This window comes from Onychomys torridus, chromosome 14 (assembly GCF_903995425.1).
Source record: "Onychomys torridus chromosome 14, mOncTor1.1, whole genome shotgun sequence".
Lineage (NCBI taxonomy): Eukaryota > Metazoa > Chordata > Mammalia > Rodentia > Cricetidae > Onychomys > Onychomys torridus.
In genome coordinates this window covers 43,857,719-43,874,167 of record NC_050456.1, presented here as the reverse complement: position 1 = coordinate 43,874,167, position 16,449 = coordinate 43,857,719, and the positions used below count along the sequence as shown (strand labels likewise).

At 44.6% G+C, this 16,449-nt stretch overlaps 1 protein-coding gene across 1 annotated transcript in view; it reads right to left on the bottom strand.

Annotated features, from left to right (window-relative positions):
* Positions 1-8,979, bottom strand: part of Rhoj (ras homolog family member J) — an 88,948-nt gene extending 79,969 nt beyond the window's left edge. Inside the window, exon 1 of the mRNA XM_036206080.1 lies at positions 8,356-8,979. Within this exon, the coding sequence (XP_036061973.1) occupies positions 8,356-8,533 (178 nt within the window). The 5' untranslated portion in view covers positions 8,534-8,979. The remainder of the gene's footprint in view (positions 1-8,355) is intronic.
* Between the last annotated feature and the right edge of the window lie 7,470 nt (positions 8,980-16,449).

The following is a 16,449-nucleotide window of genomic DNA, read 5'->3' as shown; positions in this document are numbered from 1 at the left end:
AGAAAGGTAAAAAAACCCCAAGGAAAAATGTAAATAAAGAGAAACAGATTAATTTAAGTCAAAAGAGCTAGCCAGAAATGAGCCTAAGCTAAGGCTGAGCATTCATAACTAACAAGTCTCTGTGTCATGATTTGGGAGCTGGTTGGTACCTCCCCCCAAAAGAAAAAGCCTGGTACACTAAGTGATCACACCTGAGCCGCATCCATTTCTTTTGTCAGATCTGGGTGCAGATAAGAAGTTGTGTTCCTGGCAGTGCCAGGATACTCTGGGACTTGGAGTTGGAGCACATTGAATTAATGGTGGGATCTACCCTGACTCTGTTTATAGAAAACTATTTGGTCTCTGTTAACTACACTAAAAGGTGTCATGGATGTGTGTGTGGGAAAGGAAATCTGAAGGCCACATGAGAGTCTGCCTCTTTGCAGAGCGATTGGGATCTCCACAACTTAGAGCTTATGCTCAAGACCGACACACGAGCCAGGTTCCCTGTGGTTTTGTTCCCAGCATCCTGAGGGGTTTCATGCTTGCTTCCCACTGTCACCCTGCCTTTGCAGAAGAAGGCAACATAGTCAGAAACAGAGACAGCCGATGTCTGGAGCCGCCTCAGACTTGTTTGCTATTGACCACTCAAGCAGGAGAGATGAACAATGCTCTACCCCAGCTTCAGTGGACAGTCATGTGATCATATTTGGGAAGCATTTCCTGGCCTGCACCATAAAGGGAGCCCAGCTGTGTAGAGCCAGGAGCCCGCTGAGAGGGAGCCTGCCCACCTAAGCCTGGTTTGGCTGCTGCCGTTGGTGTGTTGCTGGTAAATGCTGGTATGTAGGACAACCATGGATGACAGATGCAGGTTCCAAGCCCGGAGCCGGTGTTTCTAACGTTATACTGGCTGCAAATTCAACCTTTTCTTTCTTGCCTGCTCCCACAGTTTGCTGTCTCTGCAGCAGAGTTTGGTGTTCTGAGTGCAATTTCCACTCCAGGCTCTTCTGAGAGAGCTGGTCTCCTGTCTCAGTGTGGACTGTGGGAGGACACACATGTGTGGTTTCTGTTATTGCACCTTGGGTAAGGCAGCCCAGAGTCTGGAAGAAGGTATTACATACATGTTGTGCTCCCTGATGATGGGCTAGAGGAGATGGAATATTGATAACATTAGATATCTGAGTGCTATTCATTTGTCAGGAGGGACCAAGTGATCAATATATTCGATCAGCCCACTCTTGTCTTCTCTGTCACAACTACCATGTATACTTTTGTCTGAGGGTAAGACCCCCATGATTCATATGTGCAATGGCATAAGTGCCTGGAATGTATCTGCACTTGCCTCCAACCCCCCAGCACACAAAAACAAACAAACAAACAAATAAATGAAAGGGAAAAAAAAAGTCCAGCAAACCGCTGATCTCCAATCTCCTCCCTGGTGCTTCTTTGCAAAGGACTTGTTATTGTCCTCAGACCCTACTAGGGTCTGCCAAAAACCCAGCAAACAGAAAGTAGCAATTTGTTTGTATCAGCCTTTCTAGTGGCCTTCCAAGCCCACTGAAAGCAGGGTCCATGTCCAAGTGGGCTTGTACATGAAGGGCCCAGCTTGCTGCTTGAGAAGTCAGTACCCTTCTGTGGAATGACTTAATGGCCTCCCCGGTGCAGACTGAGGTTGACGTTAGTGGTGTCATTTGGTCCCTATCCTAAGCGGAGTTTTCTGGCATCAGAAAACTGGTGAGAGACCCCATGTGTCCATGACTTAATAAGGAAGGGCGTTCAAGGGCATCCATAAGTAATCTGGGGTGAAGTCAAAGATGAATTTGAATTTTGCCCAGTTTGTCAGTGTAGAGATTTTTAAATCCTTTAGAGTGACAGGAACATGTTTTGTTATCTATAGGGATCTCTTCCAACCTTACCTGAGTTTATGCTGAAGAGGGGACACTTGGCAGGTTCCCTAACGAGTTTTAGGAGGGAGATGGTCACCAGAAGAACTAACTACAGGATAAAATGGCTGTGCTAAAGTCAGAAGATAGTTTTCTTTTATAAAATAAATTACAGCTGCTTATCTAAAAAACAAAAACAAAAACAAAAAACAACCTGTTGATTTATTTCATAATCTCTTGAAAGTTGCTTTAGTTTTGTTTTCTTGCCATTTCCAAGGAATGAACTGTTCTTTCTTTAGGGTGCCTATAAGTGTTTTCATAAAGGGCAAAAGAGATACTACCAAATGTATTTTCCCATATAGACAGAATTATGTTACAAGTCTTTATTTTTATGGTGTCTGGATCAAACTCAGAAGCTTATTTCTGATAGACAAGTGCTCTACCATAGAGCTACATCCCTAGCCCCCTGTAGAAACCACATGTAGGGCTGACACTTTGTTTGTATTCAGTTTATCATTTCCATCCACTGTTATAGCTGTTATGGCTGCCTCTGAGCCTACCTTGAGCCAACTGTCATTCAATTTGGTGGAAAAAGTTAGAACCGGCTTTCAGCTCCCTGTGAAAACAGCTTCCTTTTGTATCTCACACGGCTGATAGAATAATTGGATTTTCCTCTTTTCCATGAATTGTGTTAACTTCCTGCACAGGCAGCCTGGGTTTGCGAGCAGTGACTTCCCAAATGGAATGGCTTCTGATGAGACAGCCTTAGGTGGGAAGACTGGGACAGGGCATGATGCAAATGGAGGTGTGTGGAGACATGCTTCACTGGAGTTGGCTTATTTTATACAACCAGATACCTCATCCTACAAACCACATACACTACCCAACTTAGCACACAACCCAACCCAACTCAGATGGAAGTCTTATTCTGATGCCATAGGCCATGTGAAATGTTAATGGATGGGAATATTTTATCAGTAAGGGGTTGGTCACAAAACTGAAGAGTGGAAAGATATGTTCTTGTTGTATGTTAAGCTTGACAGCCCAGAGGCTGTGAAGGCATTTTAAGACTCCCTTGGATGGCTTGGGAGGCCCAGGGGTTCTTTATCAGGCAGGCTCATAGCAAAAAGTATTGGCCCTTTCTACCTTTATCCTGGCTGCTCCAGCTCTGCAGTCCTAACCCTCAGGGGAACTTGGGTTATTCTTGAACATGCTCCATTTATAGGAAGTACAACTATTTGAGTAGGCTACACCAAAGTTAGGCTAGCTTTTGAGTGTAATTCAGATGGAGGAAATCAAGTGACATTTACACACTGTAGGGTTACATGATTTGGTAGTTGTCACACTGTCCACCATGGTCAAGACAATTATTACTATATAATAGCTATTCAAGTGGAAATGATTATCTAAAACGTTAAAAAAAAACACCACAAGATAGACTATACCTAAAAATAGTTTTGTATGCTCATTCTTAAATGTATATTGGACCAGCAATTTCTTTATGTATTTGTCAGAGAGTCTTATTTTTTTCTGGTACTTGGGATCAAAACTAGGGCTTGTGCATGGCAGGGGAGGCTTCTACCACAGAACTGTGCCTTTAGCCCTATTTACCAAAGTTTTAGTGGACCAGGGATGACTCAAATATTGGAGAGACCAAGATGGTGCGTGCTTAGAATTAGTTCACTCAAAGATTATCTACTGAGAGTCTAATATATGCCAGGCTTTGTTTTGAGAACCGGAGGATGGCTGTGGTGGTTTGAAAAAAAAAAATGGCCCCCAAAGGGACTATTAGGAGATGTGACCTTAGTAGGTGTGGTCCTGTTGGAGGAAGTGCGTCACTGTTGGAGTGGGCTTCGAGGTCCACTGTATCTGAGATCACTTCCTGTTGCCTGCACAAGATGTAGAACTCTCAGCTACCTCTCCAGCACCATGTCTGCCTGCAGGCCACCATGTCCTGCCATGAGGATAATGGACTAAACTTCTGAAAATGCAAACTACCCCAATGAAATGTTTTCCCTTTATAAGAGTTGCCATGATCATGGTGTCTCTTCACAGCAATAGAAACCCTAACTAAGACAATAGTCAGCAAACATACAACGTTGTGTGGTGTTAAATATGACAAAGGACGTTATCACAGAATAAGAAGTCAGAGTCACGTGTGTATATGTGTGTTTGCACATGTGCATGTGCAAGTGTGGTTTTTGTGAGCACACAGGCACAGACACATGGATTAAATTTTGTGGCCAATCAATCCTAGGTCAGATGAGGGGTGTGGTGTTAGGGCAGGGTAAGAGAGAATGCCGGGTATTCAAGGAGTCTTCCATAAGAAACTGCAAGAAGGCTACTGTGGCCATAGCAGAAACACTGAGAACAGTGTTAGAATGTAGCTGGAGAGTTTCTCTCCGGGTCCCGCCAAGCCCACACAGTCCCGAAGCCCACTTATAAAATAATCACCCAGACGCTTATATTACTAATGAACTGTATGGCCATGGCAGGCTCCTTGTTATCCAGTTCTTATATCTTAAATTAACCCATTTCTATTCATCTATGTGTCACCACGTGTTCCGTGGCGTCTCCCCATCAGCCCTCCTGTTCCCAGCCTTCTCTTCTCTCTTCGTCCTGCCTATACTTCCCACCTGGCCACTGACCAATCAGCACTTTACTTATTAACCAATCAGAGCAACATATTCAGGGCATACAGAACATCCCACAGCATTAGAAGACAAGAGGGACAAAGTCATACAGCACCTTGTACACTACCTTTGTACTTGCATGGAAGGAAGGGACAGAGGGGCTGAGATTGTGGATGGTCCCCCGCCAGCTGGGTGGAGACACATAGGGGGCAGGTTTTGAAGCAGGGAGTTGGGAGGCCACTATGTAGTGTGGATGACAGATGATGGAGGTGTGGACAGGAGAAAAGGCACCCGGGTGGTGGCAGGTGGCCAGGTTTGGTTCTTGGTGCCTTGTGAATGCTGAGCTCATTTGTAGGGACAAGGGATAGTAACAGCTGGTTGAATGGAGAGGGAGGAGGGTGGTTTCAACGAAGAATGGAGTCACAGATTACACTGGTGTTTGTTCTCAGCCACTGGGCAGAAGAAACCAGTGGTGATCTTCTGTGGAGTAGAAGGGAAGTGGAAGAGCAGATGGGAAAATCAGAAAGAAAACATTGGCTGGAGATGCCCGTTAGATATATAAACAGAGTGGGGCAGTTGCATGGATGAGTGCTCTGGGGCTTGGCGGGAACGGATATAAATATGAAATTGGTAGTCTATCAATGACGGCATGAGCTGTGAAACCAAATTCCAACACTTGGGTCCTAAGGCTAACTAGAGAAGGGAGCCAAGGGACTGACCACTGAACTACTGTGCCGCTCAGTCCCTGGGTGATAGGGAAGGCCCAGAGGAGGTGGAGAGAGTGGCTGGGGTATAGAACAGAAATAGGAGGAGATATTCCAGAAACCAAGCTAAGAATGTGTTTTAAGGGGAGTCTGGAACCATCAGAGCCTCTACAGAGCGAGACACCGGAGGGATGTGGAGAGGGATGATCTTCCTTTAAGGAGAGTCACAGCACAGAGACGGGTGGGGGTGGCCGTAAGGAAACTCATAAATCATGACAGGATGGTGCAGGCTGTGCCCTAGAAAGGTAAACACATTTCGAGCGGTGGACTGGACACACATCAAGGAACCCTCCTCAGGAAGTTCAGGAAAGCCACACAGAGTTGGTGTGCTTTTGGAGTCTGGTAGTTTGGAAGGACAGGCAAATAAATTAGGAGTAATAAAACTTCAACTCCCCCCCCCCCCCCCAGCTTTTTCTGTCTTCTGACATTACTTATGTAAATCTGATGTTTCACCTCTTAAATTAACATCCCATTTCCCACCATAGCCAGGCAGGGCTGTCAGTTCTGAGCTCCACGGTAGCTATTTTATGAGGATAATAATACACTCTATCCCGCCCTCTCCTCTTATGACAGAATACTCTTGGAATCACATTCCCCCCTGTTGTAGTTCTTATCTTTTAATAACATTTTCATTCGATTTCATCATGGTGTGCACAGACTTTGATATCATACCTGACCCCACATAGTGTGTTGGGCACTAAGAATTTTACACACATGAATTCATTTTGCTTTCAAAGATGATTCAAATACCTTTATTGTCCCCATGATTACCATTATAAACAGATGCACAGAGAGGGTAAGTAGCTTTCTCAAGGTCACAGAGTAATGAAGAACACGGTATTAGAACTGGATCATGTGGTATGGCTGCACACTGTCCTTACCACTACATACATACTCTCCCAGATGGACCGTCCTTAGTGAGCCACACAAGCTGTCCTTGACTTCAAGGTCACTTTTCTAAAGACACAGCATCTGTGTTTCCTGTTGCCATATCAGAGTGGGTCAGTAGGACTCAGGGGACTGAAAACTGGATCCAGATGGGGAAGGGGGCCTTTGCTTATATTTTAGAGTTGATTTGCTCCTTGGTGGCCACCTACAGGCTGATGCACAGCCGGAGCAAGAATGGGCAGGGTGGAGCCTTTGGGATGGAGATCAGCACTTTGTGAGTCTCTGGTGTGAGTGTGGCTCCTGCCTTTTCTTTCCCCTTTAGCCACATGGCCAGAACATGAGATGGTCACATATGAAAGAGGTACATAGCATACACCGAGGTGACTATGTTCAGGAATATCTACCATTTGTAAAGAACTGCTTTGTGTCTAGGGGCCGTGATTCCTTGGGAACTAAAATAATCCAATTTAGTTCATGAAAACCCAAATATTAAAACTTCTTTGAGAGGTTTTGGTGCTCAAACACTTAGTAATTGTGCACATAATTGAAATATAAAATAACTCAACGCTAACAAAGTCTAGCTGGTTTGACTTCTAGTGTTTTTTTTTTTTTTTTTTTTTCCTTAATAGGCTAACTTCATTTCCAAAGATGGTTTTGTCTTTCTTGCCAACAAGAAAGACTGTATATAATTGGCTCACCCAAGGGATGGGTGTCTGGAGACATAATTTCCCAGGCATTAGAATCCTTTCCTGTAGTAGATTTTCAGTTCCATCTTTGATCAGAAAGCTCCAGAAATAAAGGACTGTCCATGTTCCTTTCTAGCATTGAGAAGACACAGGAGAAAATAACTTCTGCTACAATGTTTTTGGGAGCAGAATTAGAGTCCCTCCCTCAAGGTACCGAGCCCTATATTTTACATTTCCCAGATAAAAGTCTGTTTTTATCTTTGTCCCATTCTCATTAAAAAGTTCTTCCCTAGCCATACCCAGGACATTTTCAGAAAAGTTAAGAAGATTTGGTGTTAGAATTTGCAGGGAATTTCTACAAATATAAAAATCCTGTTAGGAAATGGACCCCCCTCCCCCAGCAGTGAATCTCTCCCTTGAACCCTGTATACACACACTTAAAAAGGAAGGGATGATGGAGGTGACCATGGTGCTCTGGAGAAGCCGCTACTTCCTCTGGAGGGAGGATTTCAAATGGTCACAGAGCAGACTCAGGCTGACTTCCTGTGGGCCGCTTCCTTCAAACCCATCCTGATCTCAAGCTAAGGTGAAGAGAGAGGAATTTTCCTCCCACCAGACCCCAGATCCCTGAAAACTCACTGGTGATTGTGATGTTCAGAAAATGTTGTAAAACCGAGGCCACAGTGAGCAGACAGAAACACATCAGTTCCCATACGGAAGCTTACGGGTCACAGCCAAGATGGGAAACACGGTATAGACTGCTGACCTAACTTCCATAAGCTTTCAAACACTCAAAAGCTAAAAGTCCCCTGAAAGAATTAAGTGGTGACCACAGCATGGGAACATGGTTTAAAATAGTTCATACTCAAATTTGTCTTTTCAGGACACACTTGAAAATGATTTTATTTGCATTTGAATTTTTTACTCTTAAAAACCTAGCAATCTTTTACTTAATTTCCCACTCAATATTTAAAAGCTTGGGAAACCTTTCCTCTCACCTACCACCCCAGAAGAGAGAAAGTACAACATTTAAGCCCCAAGTAATCCAGAAAAAAAGAGAATGTTTCATTGGCTGATTTTCTTAGTATTTTCATTTATGACTAGCATGAAGGAGTAGATACCGCATAGAAAGTAGAGCATTCTTACTTACCACGTGTCCAGTCGTGATTTTTTTTTTTAAAATGGAAATTTATGCAATTACACTACACTTAAAAAAAAAAAAAGCCATCGTAAAAAGTTTAGGAAAGTATAGGGCAAAAATGTTGAGAACAATTTCTGGCCCCGAGATCTGGAGGATATTTTCCAGGATTACACATTTGCTTCAAGCGGCGAAGGCGGTGCCATGTAAATTCATGCACAGGTTCTCCCCAGGATCCTAGCACCCTTCTTGGCTGAGTTAACCTGGTACCTGCCAGGCCCACATCTGGCTCTGACTTTCTGGGTAAGCCAGGCAGGCCCCTCTGAACGGGTGCCCCCATCCCCACCGCTCATTTAGATCAAGTTGATCCCCACTTTTTCCTACCTGCATAGTGGTCAAACACAGTGGGCACATACTCCTCCGGGAAGGCGTCGTTGGCGTAGCTCATCAGCAGGCAGGTCTTCCCCACCGCGCCGTCCCCGACCACCACGCACTTGAGGATCCTGTTCTCCTCTCGCCCACCGCAGCTGCAGCTGCTGTCAGTCCCCTCTCTGCAGCTCATGTTGGCGGCTCCAGCTGCTGCTGCTGCTGCTGCTGCTGGAGCTTCTGCAGCGCATGGAGCGGTGGGACCAGCCCCAGGCTGGAGCTCAGGCGGCCTGACGGTGGCTGGGCTGGCTAGCCCAGGCACGGCCCAGACACACACAAGCCCGGCCGCTCAGCATGCTGGAAGAGAAAGGTAGCACACTCTTGGCAGGAGGGATGACAAAGGTCTGTCCCTTTCTCCCAGTGGCCGGAGTTAAGACGCTCTCATTTGCACAGACTTCCCGGGACTTCCTGGCAGTCTAGAAATTTCAGCAGCCTGTAAGAGTCTCACTCTGCCCTCCCCATCCCCAGCCTGGCTGATGACACGGTGGGATTTGGATAACTCTAGCCTGGTTTTCCACCACACAGCTAACATGGAGGAGTGCAGGGCTTTTAAACGGAGTTTCCCCCCTCGCTTCCTCTGGCTTGCCGAGCGTCAGGAAATCGTGGGCTTCCTGCTGCATTCCATATTAGGATCAGTGGGCCGGGAAGGCGGCAACAATGGGGCTCTGTGCGTGTGTTTGTACTTCTGGGGAACCAGGCCAGGACGCAGAGTGGGAAAACACTAGGGGTCCCGCAGCCCGCTGAAGCCGGCAGACTTCCTGTTTTATCCCCTGCTAGCCAGGCTGCTAGCCTGTGGCTGGGAAGAAGCCAAAGGAGAACGGATGGAACCCGGAGAGTCCTGTCTGCCACAGCCCGCGGGACAGGACGGAGTTGGGAGCTTGAGGGAGCTGAGGGAACCACATCAGGGATTGCAGGCTAACACATGACATCATCCATCCTTCCCTGACTCACCAGTTCAAAGCAAATGGAAAACGACAGTTTTTTTTCTTTACTTAAACAAGAAACCCAAGTACTTCTTTTCCTGCAGAGAGGAGGAGAATCTTCCAGAGTTACACTGTTCCAAAGGAGGGAAACTGTGCAGGTTATAGGTATACTACGTGTGATCATGTTTATGAGTCCCCATTTAAACACAATGCACAAATATGCACTCCAGATCCCCAAAACACCTCCTAAGGTTTTTACATAAAGGAAATCAACCAGATACGGGGTATTTGAACTTTTTCTTACTTCTGCATATGCAAAAACTGGGCCGGGGCTTCACTCTCTCAGAAGTGAGAGGCTACAGCTTAGTGAGGGCTCTCTAATTCTGTTTATGCTTGGATGCTCCCCTTTTTTGTTTGAATCATCTCTTGCTGGGTCAGCCTGGCCCTCCTCAATGACATAACAGCTGGTTAATTTGTTTAGTACCTCAGAATGAAGCCCTGTTTGATTAATGGACTTGGTCTTGGAAATGTGACCCTGCAAATGATTTTGACAAATGGGTTAAAGTCAAAGAACTTTGTTTTTCTATGAGATTTTGAAGATTGCAGATGATCTAATGGCTTTGAGCAGTTTTACTAGGGCCGGATTGGAGGAAAATCAGCTTTAGTAAGTGACTGTCGGTAACCTGTGTATCTACAAATCATATGCATGCTATGCTATTGTGTAAGAGACTCCAACTTCCTTCTGTTTTGGATTAGAGTAACATTTGCCAAGATGCTCAGTGCCCCAACATTTCTTTTCTATGAAAGAATAACATTTCAATCAGGCCTAGAGTGCCAGGGATGTTTTGTTGCCACAACAAACAGTGATATGAAATAACACTTTTTGGGGGGGGGTTGTTTTTGTTTGTTTGTTATTTACTTACCTTGTATCTCTTCCCTGCAGCATTGTGCACTTTATCCAGAGTTGAGGCTGATTGAACAGTCACACACACATTGATCACCGTGGCACGAGAGGAAATGGACACCGAGAAGAGGCTTTGACTCTGAGCTTTCTTTAGAAAGTGACACCTCTGCTCACATTCATTGGCCAGAACAAGTGGCGTTCTCACACTGACTCCACAGAGGGCTCAGAAGCATCCTCCTATCCTGGTCTGGGAGGGAGGCACCACGTGCTGATGAACAGCCTGAATGACAAAGATAACTTACTGGGTAGAATGCTGTACTTGGAACGTGAATGCCACACTGTGAAGCATTTGAAGACCACCGTGGCTGCCTGCAGTTGATGGGGTTTTATTTTCATTTAGTCTCTCTGAGGAACCCGCGGTGAGTGGAATAAAATTGGGATTTAGAGACCTATGTTATACTTCTGCATAAAAGGCTTCGAGGGTGAAGGAGGTCATCAAACAAACTGTGCAGGTGACCGAGTGATTGCAGAGCAAACAGAACAAAACAAAACAGCAGCAACCAAACCAACAAAAACCACCACCACCACCATCACCACCACCACATCAACAAACCTGCCTGGAGAGGAAGAGCCTCACTGGAGCACAACGTGGTGGCAGGTGGTTGGCAGAACTGTGACGGGTTGTCCTTGACCTTTAGGCTGAGATCTGGTGGTGAAGGCAGCATGACATTCTGTGTATAGAGATCTGAAGCATGGTTCCCAGCCTGGTCAGCTAGGAGCTGCATCTGCACACTATAAATATTAGGCCCCCCGTAAAGGCTTCCGGTGAGAATTTGCTATTTCTGTGTGTAACCTAAATCTTGCACCACCGGACACAGATGGTGAAGTCCATTCTCATCATCAAGTGGATTCTGTAGTGAGACCTTTAAGACACTTCAAGAAGCTAGTTGTGTGTGCTTTAGTGTGTGGGTCGGTACTTCTGCCAGGTTGGAGGGCATGAGCACACGGCTTATTGCTCTCTAGAGAATGTTGGTTGTATTTCTCACAATAAAGTGTTTTTTTTTTTATCACTACTTATTATCCCCTAAATTTAATAATTATAGAAAGAAGTTTGAGCACTCTATTAAAAATAGCAAAAAGTTAACATTTTAACATTTCAGCCTTATGATCAAGTGGATCACATTGTCTGTGAAAATAAATATTTTTTAATATTAAAAACTTTAAACATCAAGACTGGCATGACAGCTGGGTCAGGTGGGGCATTCCTTTAAGTCCAGTACTCAGAAGGTGGATCTCTGTGAGTTCAAGTCAAGCTGGTCTATATAGCTGGCTCCAAGCCAGACAGGGCTCTATAGTCAGACCTTGTCTCAAACAAAACCAAACCCCCAAACAACAACAACAACAACAACAACAACAACAAACCTAATAGGAACCTGACTCTTAATTCAACATTGTTCTTTCATGTCCAGGAAACTATGGAGCATGTACGGTTGGCTTGGGTTGAATGCCCAAGAATGGCATCCCATCCTAAACAGTTGTCTGTGTGTGTTTGGAAGTGGTATGGAGACTGCTGGAAACCATTTCTAACATGCTCTCAGGCAGACATCTGTGCTCTTGGGGCTTGAGCCATGCAGATGATTGACTGGTGGTTACATAGCCATTAATTATTTGGTTTACCCCACCACCAAGTTTATATAAACTTAATGGCACATAAGTGAAATCTTGTTGGGTGATTTTTTTTTTTCCCAAGAGACCTTAATTCCTCAGCTCATTTCTGTCCTCTGTTGCTTTGGTTTCACAAGACTTTATGTAAATGTCAGCTTAACACACACACACACACACACACACACACACACACACACACACACACACACACACACACACACACACACACACACACACACACACACACACACACACACACACACACACACACACACACACACACACACACACACACACACACACACACACACACTCACACACACACACACTCACACACACACACACACTCACACACACACACACCACACACACACACACACTCACACACACACACACTCACACACACACACACTCACACACACACTCACACACACACACACACACTCACACACACACACACACACTCACACGCATATATATCTTGGACAAATTCTGACTCATCTGAGTAAGTCCAGTTTTATTGTGACTTTAGTAGAAGAAAGAACCTTGACTTCTCTCCCTTGTTTTCCCTTGATATTCTTACTCTGGGATAGTCTTCCTGTGGGTGAGTGTTTTGATTCCAGGCTTGGGAATGTGCAGTGTGCTATGATTCAGATGGTTCAAGGATGCCCAGAAGCCTCCGAGAGAACTTCTTCTGGAATGCCAGTGACTAGTGGCTTCTGGGCATCACAGCATCTAGCAGTGATGGGGATGCTGTGGATTGGGAAAGACAACACTACATAGTTCTAAAGGTTCTGACCCAAATAGCCTCAAGATTGGCTAGGACGCTAACACTGAACAGAGTGTTCTAGCACTAGCCTGGATTGGAACTGCTTTTCCCCAGGGGGATGAGTCATCTCCATCTGGGATGCTCATGTGTCTGTGTTCTTCATCTTTTGAGTGCCTGCACTCGGCATCGAGTTATTGCTGATGTCATGTACCATGCCATGGCATATCTTATCAGCCACATTTCCTTGCATATGACTTTTTTTTTTTTTAATAATTCCAGAAATGGATTTCTTCTTCCATCTGGAGGGCTTTTCTTTTGTCCTGTAATCTCTTCATTGTAAGAGAAATTAGGTAAATGAGGAGTGGATGGGACTACTGTCTGTTTAAAAAAAGATGAAGTCTGTTTAACCAAGAGGTTGGGATCATTCAAGTTTCCTCTCTCCAGAAAGTCAGGTCCTAGCAGTTGGGAGGCTGAGGCAGGGCGATCACAAATCAGAGGCCAGCTTGTGCTATGTAATGAGACGCTGCCTCAAAACAAGAATGAAAACAACCAAAGCACAAAACCACTCTGCCAAATGCACAACAACAGAAACCCCAAACCAACCAACCAAACCAATGGGCCCTCTAACCAAAACTTAACAACACAGGCTGGGGAGATGGGGTTGGGGGCAAAGCGCTTGCTGCATGTGGACCAGAGTTCAGATGCCCAGCATCCAGGTTTTTAAAAACTCATTTTATAATGGGAAAATAAACAACACACTAATTTTTTTTAAATACATCTCCCATATACTCTTCTCTTCACCCCCAATTTGTGTTTCTATGTCACATGGAAGATGTCTCTTCAAAACTGCCTCCATCTATAAGGTATCCATGGCTGATTCTAGACACAGCAATCTCCAATAGGAAACTCATTTGTTATTTCGATGGTGGAATCTTTGTGGTAATATATGCCCCCCCCCTATAGATAACTGAACACTTATTTCTATTACATTTAAATTTTTTACTATGTCCCCCAAATATTTTTAAAATTTACTCTCATTGAAAGGGACTTTTATACTTGTCAAATCCAACGCCTCAAGCAATAAATGAATTTTAAAAAGTGCCTCATAGGCAGTGTCTTTTTTTATGAATACTATTATTTATTGTGCAAAATAGCAGCAACAATGATTTACTATACTTTTGTGTGTGAGTATGTTTGTGTTTGTGTATGGTGCATGCATACATGCGTGCACCTGTGCATGTGTTCCCAAGCATAAACGGAGGCAAGATGTCAGCTGTCCTGCTCTCTGCCTTATTCCCTTGACACAGGGTTGGTTGCATGTGAGCCTGGAGCCAGGTTGCAAGCCAGGAAGCCCCAGTGACTCCCCCATCTCCATGTTCTGCAGCCGTGGACTTCCAGGTGCATGGCAACGCCTTGCTTTTGCTACAGGTGTTGGTAATCCCGACTTGCCATCAAGATGCTTTCTTCCTTTGGTTTAAGCATTCAGTTTGGGTGGATCCTAGCCTCCACTCCAGGCTTAGGCATGTGTTCTTGCTTCAATTAGTGAGAATCGTGTCTGTGCTTGTTTCTGAAGTTCCCAGGAGAGGTGCTCTTTTCCCATGGGATCCTCTCACTAAAGATCACATAAGTGTGTTGGGGCATCTTTTTTTGTTTGTTTGTTTGTTTGGTTTTTTGAGATAGAGTTTCTCTGTATGTATCTCTGGCTGTCCTGGAACTCACTCTGTAGACCAGGCTGGCCTTGAACTCACAGAGATCTGCCTGCTTCTGCCTCTCGAGTGCTGGGACTAAAGGACTAAAGGAAAGAGCTTACCTGATGCTGGCAATGACGATCATTTCAACAGTTCATATTTAAGCGCATTTAGTCCTTCTCCAAACCTAGGAGGTAAAAATGATATATATTTTTTTCATTTTTATGATTGGGAACATGTGGTGAAGTCAAGTTAATGAGGCTAGTGGAAATAGTCTAAGAGGCAGTGTCCGGTCTTTGTAGCTTGTGACTTGTTATCGCCACACTGAAGAAACACAGCTGAGATCAGAAAACTTCACACCAGCAGAGCCCTGGATTTGGTTATTCCTAACATACTCTCCTGTTCCCTTCATGAAGAGTCAACACACTCCCTTTTGATTTCAATTGACTTGGGATGGCTTTCCATTACTTACACGTGAGAGTGACCCCCCCACCATGCCCACCCCCAAGGACAATGCATGTGCTGACACGAACAGTTTTGCATGTTGAGACTCTGTTGAGTGATGACTTACTGAGCAAGCCTGTGCTTGTTAAACCACTCTGTGAACTTGAGGGCCATCCTGGGCACCCGTGGTTAGGCAGTGGTGCTAATTTTCCCCTCAAACCCACTTTCTGCTATTATATGGTTAAGGCCTAGGTCTCCGTCATTCATACCACCACTGGTGTGGAATTCTGAAAGATTCTTGATAAACTTTCTCCCCCCTCAAATAAAAACATTAATGATAGAACATTTTCATGAATACATCAAGAAATCAAAGGAGTAAAATTGGACCCAAACTAAGTTGAGTTAAAGACATTGTCTTCTTTGATTCAGGCAGCTGTAACATAATACCCTAGACTTGGTAATTTTTAAGCAACAGCAATTCATTGCTAATGGTTCTAAAGGCTGGGATTTTAAAGTTTGGGGTGTTGGAAGATTAAGTGTTTGATACTCATGGATGGAACCTCTGTTTGTCATCTCATGGCAGAACAGACAAACCATCTCTCTCAGGCTTCTTTGTAAAGGCACTAATCCCATTCACAGGGGATCTACTTTTAACATAATCACATCCCAAAGGATCCTCACTTTTTAAAACTACAGCCATGGTGATTGAATTTCAACAGGACTCTCTCTCTCTCTCTCTCTCTCTCTCTCTCTCTCTCTCTCTCTCTCTCTGTGTTTGTTAATGTAGGTATATAAATATTCTTGTAATGGTGGGGATGTACAGTCTAGGGAAAGTGGCTTTGAATTTGGATGATCCAGGCTACAAAGACCAATTTTCCTGATTCTGGGTTGGCTCAGTCCACAGGCTCTCACCTGCCATGTCACCTGCCATGTCAAGCCACCTGCAGGAGCTAAGCTTTGCATCCTCAGCCTGCAGCAGGAAGGTGTATACTTTCTACCCTGGGTAAGAGAATGTGCTGTGTTTTTTTAAGGCAACAAAGCTCTACCTCTGCTGTCCACTGACCCCTGGGATAAAAATAGGTGACAGAAGAGAGAAAGGAAATCCTTGATTTTTGATGTAGGAGGAGCATGACTACTAAAAATCCCAATAGTGTCAATAGTCATGCTGGGATGGTGTTATCATTGCCCCAGCAACGGCTAATGGTCTATTATTTACTGTGCCACCACGGATTGCAAACATTAATATATCTAGTCTTTGCCAAAGCCCTGTGAGAGATGCATCCACAGCCGTCATTTTCCAGGCAGGTGGACTAACACACAGAGAGTGAGCTCATGTAGCTGAAAGCTGTAGAACCCAGGAGTCTGGTGGCTGCAGCATTTGTACCATTCACTTGGCTGTGTGGATTTCTGCAGCTGATGCCACTGTTCTTTAACCAAGGGTGGCAGCTAAATATGCTTCTTCCTCATTTCCCTGACCTTCCACACACTCTGAACAGGACTGAGATGTAGGGGTGAAATTTCATGGTTTGAATGGAACAGCTGCATCTTCAGCTACGGATATTTGACTTGTAGAGTGTGGATCAGGTGACCTTGTGTTTTCTCTTTCCTAATAGCTAAATCTAGCATACAATAGAAACATTTGTTTCCTTTTATTTTGGA